The sequence below is a fragment of the Sinohyriopsis cumingii genome, chromosome 5 (assembly GCF_028554795.1).
Source record: "Sinohyriopsis cumingii isolate HCF-2022 chromosome 5, ASM2855479v2, whole genome shotgun sequence".
NCBI classification, from domain to species: Eukaryota; Metazoa; Mollusca; class Bivalvia; order Unionida; family Unionidae; genus Sinohyriopsis; species Sinohyriopsis cumingii.
Window position 1 is genome coordinate 25,037,274 of NC_142965.1, and position 10,162 is coordinate 25,047,435.

Consider the following 10,162-nt stretch of genomic DNA (forward strand, 5'->3'; position numbering starts at 1 on the left):
CACCTCTAAACTTGTTTTGGCCTACATCTGTACAGTTTAATAGCAGACCGCTCATTGTCAACTTAAACCCCGAAAATAATTCTGCGGCTGCCCCTGGCCCCGGTTACAGTATGAATTTTGTTATATACTTAAACATTTATTCAGTTAAGCAGGATTACTAACGTTAAACGGTAATTTACTGTTCATAAACAGAGAATTTATAGATAACATGTGATCACATTTATAGGTGAATATCAGTATAATCAAACGCGCCCAATTTGCATACGGTGGGAACCCCAAGTAGCTAGTGAGCCGTGGTAGATAGTTTCGGTCAAATACTGATTTTATAACGACACCTTTTTTTTTTTTTTTACGTAGATTATGCTTGTCAGATGACGGATGGTGAAACTTGGGAATTCAACAACGAAACGATCGAGACATGACAATTTACAGGCGTACATAGATCTTGGCCAGAGTTCGGAGGACGAGAAATCGAGTGACTACAGTGTTGAAACACAGAGTTATCTTTATTTAGAAATAGATCCGGCAGAGTTTATAAGGACGCACATTTTTACCTGTCATTAACGTAGTCGGCAGATTTTATACTATATACTATATATGTGCAGCTATACAGATACACACGATCTCTGACAGCCATTCGTAGTATTTACTTCCCAGCTTCAAACATTTTGTAAAGAGGCGTTGTTTTTAGTTTGTGTTCTTTGCCATACACATAGGACATACTAAACTAATAACTAATTCAAGTTTATAACGCAGCCATTACCAGAACAACAGCAACAACACAAAAATCTCCTAATACTACTACTTGTTTGCAGATAGCTTTTGAAGCTTGATGTTCCACGCTAAAATATAAAGGTTAAAGGGTAAAGGTACATCTACATGTTTTGTCTGATAGAAAAACTGATACCTGTTAAACGATAATCCTAATCGAGATACTGTAATAATCTTAACGCTCATTTACTTAATTCTTCCATCAGATATATTGACCTTACTGAAAATTAGGATATCAATGGGCTAACTACCGCATTAGGTCCATTCACCATCTGACCTACACTATTCATCATTTGATCAAGTAATCAATTAATAGGCTAAATTTCTGACTTTGCAAATCACATGTCCCCGTGACTAGACATTTTGATCTTAACTTCGAAATTCAGGTCTGCTGCTTTCTTCGGTATGTCCATCACGGCAAGGCCTAAGCCAGGGCACATGTATGTATTTTAATCATCAGTAGGTATTAAATAGTTGTAAGGTGGAGACTTGGATAGTTTAAAATCTATTACCCAGGGGCTAAGCCTGTAGGTTGTAAGGGTGAACACAATGGTCACTTTCAGCTGCCCGTAACATATGTCTTCACCTAATGAATAGGGATCTTACTAGTTTTTAATTTAATGTCCAAAGAATAATTCCACGGGGACAGTGATCAACTGATTCATTAAAAAGCAAGATGAGGGGCTCCGATTCTCACTGGACAGATGGTGGGTAGGGATAAAACATTTGCAATCATTTATTCCCATAGAAAATAAAAAACTTATCGCGATGTAGTTTTCCTAGGCTTTGTCTAAAATTAAAAATTCAATTTATGGTGTCATTTCTTGAGAAAGACATCATTAAATATAGCATATTGCATCATCAAAAAGTTAAGGATGAAACTAACACAGTATTAACTAATCCCTCCCAACCCTTTAAATGCAACAAAAGATGTATATTTCGGTGAAAGGGTCTGGCAACATAGTTCACATTGTTACAAGTCTGTATTTTACAACGGAAACTTTAGCCATAACATGACTTGTGAAGGACGTTGTCAGCACTCTTTTGTCTTTAGAATATTTTACTATACAGAAAAGAAAACTTTTTGTTAAAAGGGTGTTCAGGTTCATATAGATGTAAACATCTGAATTAGACTATGGTATGAAATCACTCGTACAGGTAAGTCTCAATAACACCTGTAATTGTTATACCATAAGTACTAATTCGAGTTTACTAAATCACCCTACATTGCAACATATTGATACGTAATGTTTTTCTACATGTTAAGAAAATATTCTTTTGAAATACTCAGAAGGAAATAAAATATAAGAACAAAGCAATTCAGCTACAAGAAATAATTCCTGCACATTGTAGAGCAAGATCAACGGATATATATATATATATATATATATATATATATATATATATATATATATATATATATATATATATATACGTGTGTGTGTGCATCTGTGTGTGTTCCTTAAGTGACGAGACTCCACTACCAAACAGGGTGGCGGAGAGGGAAAGATTTCATCTATGTTTAGGCAAAATATGACATTCATTGAGAAAGGTTGCTTGATTGTACGAAATGGATGTCATCCTGTGCAGCAATTCTATGTTGCAACCGACTGCAATAGACCGCTCACATGTATTATTATACTGTATATCGCACATATATTTCGAATATAACATTACTGTTGTTCGACACTATTTGAGGTTTTCTGTTTACATTTATTTTGCAACTTAAGTCTGCTCCACGTTTATGCACAATATGCCGTCAGACCTGTGTAGGAATGTATACGGATATAATCAGTAGGTGAAACACACTTAAGGTGCATATATGCGCTCTTATGCAAACTTGTTATTTAGCTTAGAACTGTGCATCTATTTAGAAGTGCAGAGACAAACTGTTGTAGTCGCAGAGAGGGCTTATAGCTCTTACTAAAAGTAGTTATCACTATAACTAAGTCATATTTGTCAATTTAGTCTAGACGCTAAGGCGAGGTTTAATCACTTTTTGTTAAAGAAGAAAACCATTTGTATGCAGTGTACTTAGTATATACATGATTGCTTCCTAACAGTGACACAGATGATTAAAACTATGATCTTGCTACAGCCATGATCTAATTTGACCCAAAGATAAGCTACTACTGTAATTTATATGGAGGAGATATAAAGAGAAAAGATTAGTTGAAATTTCACATGACTTTGCGGCACGCCCAAGGGAACATTTGTGGTAAGATTTACTTCATATTTAATAATAGTGTTTAAAATAAGATGTCAACAGTTTCTACTCGTCATTGCGTCTGTCGGAATGTTCTAGGGCCCCGGGTAGCCAAGTAGGCTAAAGCGCTCGCCTTTACGAATCACTGATATCTTACTTCTGTCCGCGTGGGTTCGTGTCTCAGACTCGGTTTTATATGGGTATGTGAGAGCGCTTGCCAATATATTCATATGTGTCAGCGGTACTTCTCTTCTTTTTTTTTCTCGATTCCTCCGCCACCATTTATACTGACCGAAATGTCTAGCCTCTCGTGTGCTGAAATATGGCGTTAAGCCCACAACAACAAAAACTAATATTACTGGAATTATTAGGTAATCATGCTTCCCTAAGCGAACCAGGCATTGTAAATTCACCATAGATATGTATGAAATTTATTAAAGAGAAGATTCTCTCTTGACACCTCTAGGTGAGTATGACTATGTTATTTTCGTTTTTCTTTCTTTTGCTAGCCTTTGTCCCCATACATGTGTATGCCATATTCTCATTGTGTCGGTTTGTATGTTATTGAACGTGTTCTTTAATCAATGACAGCCATTTTGTCAATAATGTAACCCTGTATTTACTCATATGTCCCTCTTTGGGGTCAGTGAAAAGGACTTAAAGGATAAATCAAGTGTAGATAAAGAAACAAATAACAAAATCTTGTAAACTGTGTGTACCTTTATATCAGTAAATAGGCTTCTTGGACGATCACTTGTTAACTGTGCATTTATGGGATACAACATCGCATCTAGCCCAGCACGAGCATCATATGAGAACTAAATATTTTTCTGAACGAATCTATATCACCATATATCATTTTGCAAACATTTTTCTTACATGTTTGCATGTTAAAAGTAAAACATTTAAATTAAAGATTTATCAGTATCGTTTTATATAAGCCATGGCCAGGTGTGGAATATCCTCCATACAGATGTAAGAAATACATTCATAAGCATATTAACTCTAGCCACCTCTGTGTGACAAAATTACTCCTTTCTTTGTCTTCTGTTCTTCTTCTTTGTCAATTTCTGCCTCCAAGCTTTAGTGTCAGTGATATTTTGATACCATCCAGCTGCATGTCTATCTATTATAGAATGTCCCACTAAACCGCTTGTAGTTATTTCTCCATGTGGTAACCATGCGCAAGTACGCTATACGTCTTGAGAGAAGGGCTTAAAGGTTGCATTTCCCAAACAAATGTTTCTTACGATGATACGTTTCAATAGTTTACCAGCTTTATATAAACACTAAGAACCAGAGAAAATATATATTTAACTGATATCGGAGTATGGCCTCTGAGAAATTGTTTCAGCGTGCGGGTTGAAATCGCTGGCGATTACGGGTAAACTGTTTCAGAAATTGTTGGGATGGTAGTAGATCTAGTTCGCGTTTGATATAATATTTTAAGCTGAAAGTATCGTGAAGTGATTTCTTAACATGTTATCCTTAAGTTGGTGTTAACTGTTCATGTATACTGGTATGGATCTTGTACGAATCGGACTGTAATTTTGGAAAAATATTTATCAGTAAGAATTAGCAGTACTGATGAAACTGACTCGTATATAATTTTGAGACATATACATCTCAGTACTAGTTCTTATCGGTCTTATCATCAAGTTGTTATTAATGTACTTTTCTTTTGATACATTTCCTTTTATATGAGCTTTTTGACAACTGTACTGAATGAATTAGTCTTAAAAGTGGATTTTGTGCGTTTCTAAATTGCTTTCAAAATGGTAAAACCCACCGGCATAATAAGCACTGTAAAAAAGCACTGTACAAAGTAGGAGTCAAACAAATTCGGAAGGCAACTTTGCCAGTGCGATGATATTGTGTCTATACTGTCCCATTTGCGAAACGGTTTAATCTGACCCTATTCTTTGCTATTTATTTCGAATATCCCTCCCGTAATTTTTTTGTACGTCTGACTTGAATCCCTTTAAAACATCAATTACATGATATAAATTGACGTTTTTGTTTGGTACGTTTTAATGTTCTCCTATGAATGATTTGCAAACCGTCTCTCTATTCTACTCTGTCTCACCTGTGGCATTCCACAGTCCACTCTAGAAGACCAGCATAATACTACATTTCAGAACACACACACACACACACACACACACACACACACATATATATATAGTGATTTTTTGTATTATTTTGAAATTTCTATAGTTGAGTTGGGTTTTATTTGGCAAAGATAGTGTAGTATTAAAACTCGCGCATAGTATTAACGTAATATTTTTTCCCATTTTTCGAATAACCCAAAGCAGTACAGTGGCTAGAGTTTATCTATGTACGAATGTTAGTGCTTAGTAACATACATACATCAATTATCCAACGTCATATTTGCAATGCATACAATTCAGAAAAATATACCCTTTTCATGAACAGTTTAAATTATGATCAGGTATTAAATCATTAATGACTAGATTAGACCGCTCCGGTGGCCTAGTGGTTAGAGCGTCCGCCTCGGAAGCGGGAGGTCGTGGGTTCAAACCCCGGCCGAGTCATACCAAAGACTTACAAAAATGGTACTAACAGCTGCCTCGCTTGGCGCTCAGCATTAAGAGGTTAGTGTTAGGGCTGGTCGACCTGGTGTCAGGACAATGTGACTGCGTGGAACTTCATGTTTCATGTCTGCGGCATGATGCCCCAGTGCTAGACATCACTATAAACTGCAGACATCGTAGCAATATGACTGAAATATTGTTAAAGCTACGTTAAAAATCCAAATCACACACACACGCACACACACACGATTACCAAATTAGATTTATAACACGTTTCCGAATTTAAATCGATTCCCAAAAACAGTGTTATTTACACAGACTAACAAAGCTAGTGTTCCTGGAATACAAATCAAAATGGTCCACTATGGGAAAATGTAATTTACAACATGCATCCCTACCTACCTACCTAACTAACTTCCTATACCAGCCTACCTACCTACCTTCCTATACCAGCCTACCTACCTACCTACCTACCTGCCTACCTAGAAACATAATGTTCCCTTGAAGATAACGATGTGCGGGATGGAAGCAATAATAGTAGCAACATGAAGATTAAATTCAACTTACTTGTGCAGACGTCTTTTGTTTGTCTTTGACTTTGATTAATGAAATCACGATGTATATTTTGGTATATGACGACAGGATAATGCCAGAGCAAAATAACACGAGATCAGTGTAAGCCGATATCGTCCTGAATACAGTTACAATACACGCATCACTAGTTTATCACCATAGTGTAACTCAAGTGTCATAATACTATTTGGCACTTTGCCACTATTTGGGAGACCTTTTAAACTTGCACAAATCAGTATGTTGTACACATGTCCTACTTGCTTTATCATATCCATGTGATTCGTTTACTTTTGATTATGACATGTCCATGCTGAGATACATGGTAAGTAAAATCATCACACTACTACTTTGTTAAATATCTACAGATCCACATAAATCTGAATTTTGGATGATTTTAGAGACTGACAAATAACATGTTTGACATAAGCTCTGTAATTAGTCCGAACCTTAGAACAAAAGCTTTTAACTTATATCCGCTGTTCGTTTACTTGGAATGAGTCACAGTTAGAGGAAAGTTAACATACACAAATCCTGTAAGTATATAAAGTTAAACAAATTTAAACGATTCGACCTGGGATTGGTCAAATTGAGAGAAACTTTCTTTAAATGATAAGTATGTCTTCCAAGATAGTTAGCTACTTTGTAGATTTTTGTTGACATATGAAGATATCAGTCGTAGATATCCTGTATTATGAGATCAAAGTTATGTTGCAAATTGTATGAGAATTTTAATCAATGCTAAGAAAGACATGTTCAGATTGAAAAGTTTATTTTGTAATCTGTACAATTGTAACAGTTTTTCCTATCTTAACTACAGTAGGCTATTTAAAGCTATTACAGTCAGGATGAGTGAGATTAGGCCATAATCAGGTAAGCAAGTGATATTGTGTCAGTCGAATATGCCTGGTTAATTTGCAATCACCCAATCACCGGGATAGTGGCTTATTGACGACTGATTCCAATATAATGTTTTACATGTACATAACCAAAACATGTTTACTGATATCTGGTCTAGATATATAAGTATTCAGCATGTAATGTAACGTGATAATTGCGATTCCTTTTGTGTGTCGTCCTACTGAATATGTAATGCCATGACATACTTTGGACTATTCTCGTAAGTATTATTACCTCTTTAACAATTCTTCTGTCAATATTTCTTTGCTGGCTCATTTTCGTTTGCTTTATAGTTCCGTTGGTAGAACGTCGAACTCGTAATCATTGCGTCGCAGGTTCGATATTCGCCATGGCCGGTCCGAGACTTCTGCCTTGGTGTGTTTTTGTTAAAGGCACTTGATTTCCATTTTCTGGGCAAGGTATAGATAAATAGAATGCTGAAAGTAACGATAAAACCTAGCTAACCAACGACGTATCCTGTATTTTCTATTTTCTTTTAAAGAATTATGGAAACAGCTGCAGTAAGGGAAACAAATTCAGAAATATGCTAATGTCTGCATATTTGTCAAGTTCTGGCATTCATTTTTAACGTTCTGTACAGGTTTATGATCTGCATAAACAAACATTAAAGCGAGATATAGGGAATCAGAGAGATGGACGGAGAGAGCGATTTGTTGGAACATTTTATGAGGAAAAACTATGGGATTAAGCGGGCCAACATAACGTGAAAAGATCATATCAGTTTGTAATATGTTCCATACAGCCTTGAATTATTCTAGTGGAAAGGACTTAATTGTATAAACATATTCATTTTCAAAGACACCGGTATATGTTGTTTGTTACAATAGGTCATGATTGTGTCGAGTTGTAGATCTTTGTTCAGATATCCACGTAAATATAATTGACGGCGGCATAATCATAAGATAGAAATTAGTTACAAGTACATATCCTTTTTGACGATAAATTTGTATGTATTGTCCAAATGAATTGAAATCCCTTGTAAGATTGAGTTGTGTGTCAACAGCAAATGTCGTAAAGAAAAAACCAGCAACACTAAGCGTGAATACTTTTGTATTGGATAGAGTTAGCCGTGGTAACATGAGAGTTATAATACTAGTTCATGGAGCAAAAAGTAATTTTCTTGAATACTGTAAGGTAATAGTTTAATTATCATCTGAGTTTTGATTTGTAAACCATGCTTATTTTGAAACATGCATTTAGCAACCATTTTTGCATGCTAAGTTATTATTTTCTACACAGTGGCATCTTGGAATTAGAAGTGGACAACAAGCCTGACCTCATGGTTACTTGATATACTTATGTGGTTTTGATGCATAAATGCGCAATAAAATGCTCGAAAAGCTTTCATTTGTCTTTCTATAACACCTGTGTTTTCATAGATTTTCAGCTTTGTACATGGATTTTCCAAAGGATTCGCAAAATAAAATGGGGTTTTCTGATGAGGATCGTTGTACCTTGTTCAGGCTTCCCCCAGAGGTGTACCCAAGTTACGAGTACTTCAGAGACATACTGAAAGATTTCCATCCAAGACTTATAAAAACCATAGGTAATTTTCTTATTGCGGCAGTTTCGATAAATGATGACATTTGCGGAACAATTAATTACACCAAACTTAGAACAAGCTCCTTTTGCTAAGTAAATATCTATATTAAAACAAAACTATATTAGCATGTTTGTCTTTAAAATGGCATACATATTAGCACTTTTACAAACTATACGTCTGGTTTAGCCTGTTTGCTAATAGCTGTGGTTCTGGCCAATAAGGAACACACACACACACACACACACACACTGTACCTTATAGATTCCGCTGAAAATGCTATTGTGTTCCGCCCTCCCCCAGCAATGTTCCAGCTCTAGTGGAATTTTATCCAGGTTGGAAAATGACATTGACTTGCACGAAGAGCGCCATACCAGAAAGGACAAATAAACAATATAAGAAAGACGGGTGCTGAATAGACTACGCGAGAGGGAAATATTGCTATAAATTCAGCATACAAAGGATCCTGGGTTGTTGTCATGAATACATCTGAATACATTGTTGGGAAGAACCAAATAGCTGAATACGTTGAAATCATGTGCCAGGCATTAAAAAGCATGCATACCGCAGGTGACACTGATGACAAAAATCTGACACTAAAACCGTGGGGATAGAATTTACTGCCTAGAAACGAATCCGGGGAGGTCAATCATTTCAGGAAACAATCATCCCATCGAAACAATGTCTGAATTCGTTGATTAGTGTTTTCGGCCTTTCGTGGAAAAGCTGCAGTCATACGTCCAAGATGCAAGGGATTATTTAAAAAAAGACACAGTAATCTAACTATTCAGATAATATTCTCCCCGTCACTGTGGACGTCTCATTTCCACCAAGATTCCACACTTGGAACAAATCACATCAAGGAAGGAAGCATAAGATGGTTGGACTTATCCTTCCCCTCCAACTTTCTATTGGTCAAACTCTTAATACACGTTCTTATGTTTCACAATTTTACATTCAACAACTAACACTTACTACAAATTAGTAGAACCGAATTGTGCACTAAAAAACACCTTCATATGCAAATATTTTTATCGGAGCTTAAGCTCCCCAATGAAGTACCATATAAGTTTTGGATACTCCATATACCCTCCTAAGGGGAAACATACAAACTGACCTGCATGTTAAACCAAATGACTCTCAGCAGTATGTACTCCCAACCTGCAGCTTCCCCAGCGTGTACTAAAATTCTTCGTGACGGTATGTGCATTCGGACAAAACGTATATGCTCTAATCCGGCTACTTTCGAAAAAATATTAGAAAAGCTCAAGGGACACATTGGAGGGAGAGAATACAAAAATAAGTACGCTGAAGAGACTATTAAAAAGCTAGACTCCTCGATAGCGGAAACCTCATGTAATATAAAACCAAGAAAAGCAACAAACAGTCGGTTTTGTGCTTACTTTCTACCCTGACGCCCCAAAATCCCAACTAGTAATTCAGAAACATTGGTACTGACTGAACCCACCCAATGTCTGAATGGCATATATTAAGACATTTGGGCGTTCCATGGACCTAACAATCTGGGAGACCATCTGGTACGTAGGAAGGTAACTTCAAACAAAACCACAGATTCTGGCACATGTTGCTGCAGAACAA

General features: G+C 36.2%; 1 protein-coding gene across 5 annotated transcripts in view; it reads left to right on the forward strand.

Annotated features, from left to right (window-relative positions):
• Positions 1 to 243: 243 nt before the first annotated feature.
• The window catches only part of LOC149798807 (uncharacterized), a 32,784-nt gene continuing 22,865 nt past the window's right edge, over positions 244 to 10,162 (forward strand). The window contains exons 1-2 of one of the 5 annotated variants that reach the window (XM_089957709.1): positions 318 to 475; positions 8,403 to 8,569. In XM_089957709.1, the coding sequence (XP_089813835.1) occupies positions 8,419 to 8,569 (151 nt within the window). In that variant the 5' untranslated portion in view covers positions 318 to 475; positions 8,403 to 8,418. Of the gene's footprint in view, positions 476 to 2,662; positions 2,990 to 6,002; positions 6,428 to 6,460; positions 7,223 to 8,402; positions 8,570 to 10,162 lie in introns of those variants that run through there. The other 4 variants (XM_089957711.1, XM_089957710.1, XM_089957708.1 and 1 more) reach the window with 4 other exon arrangements.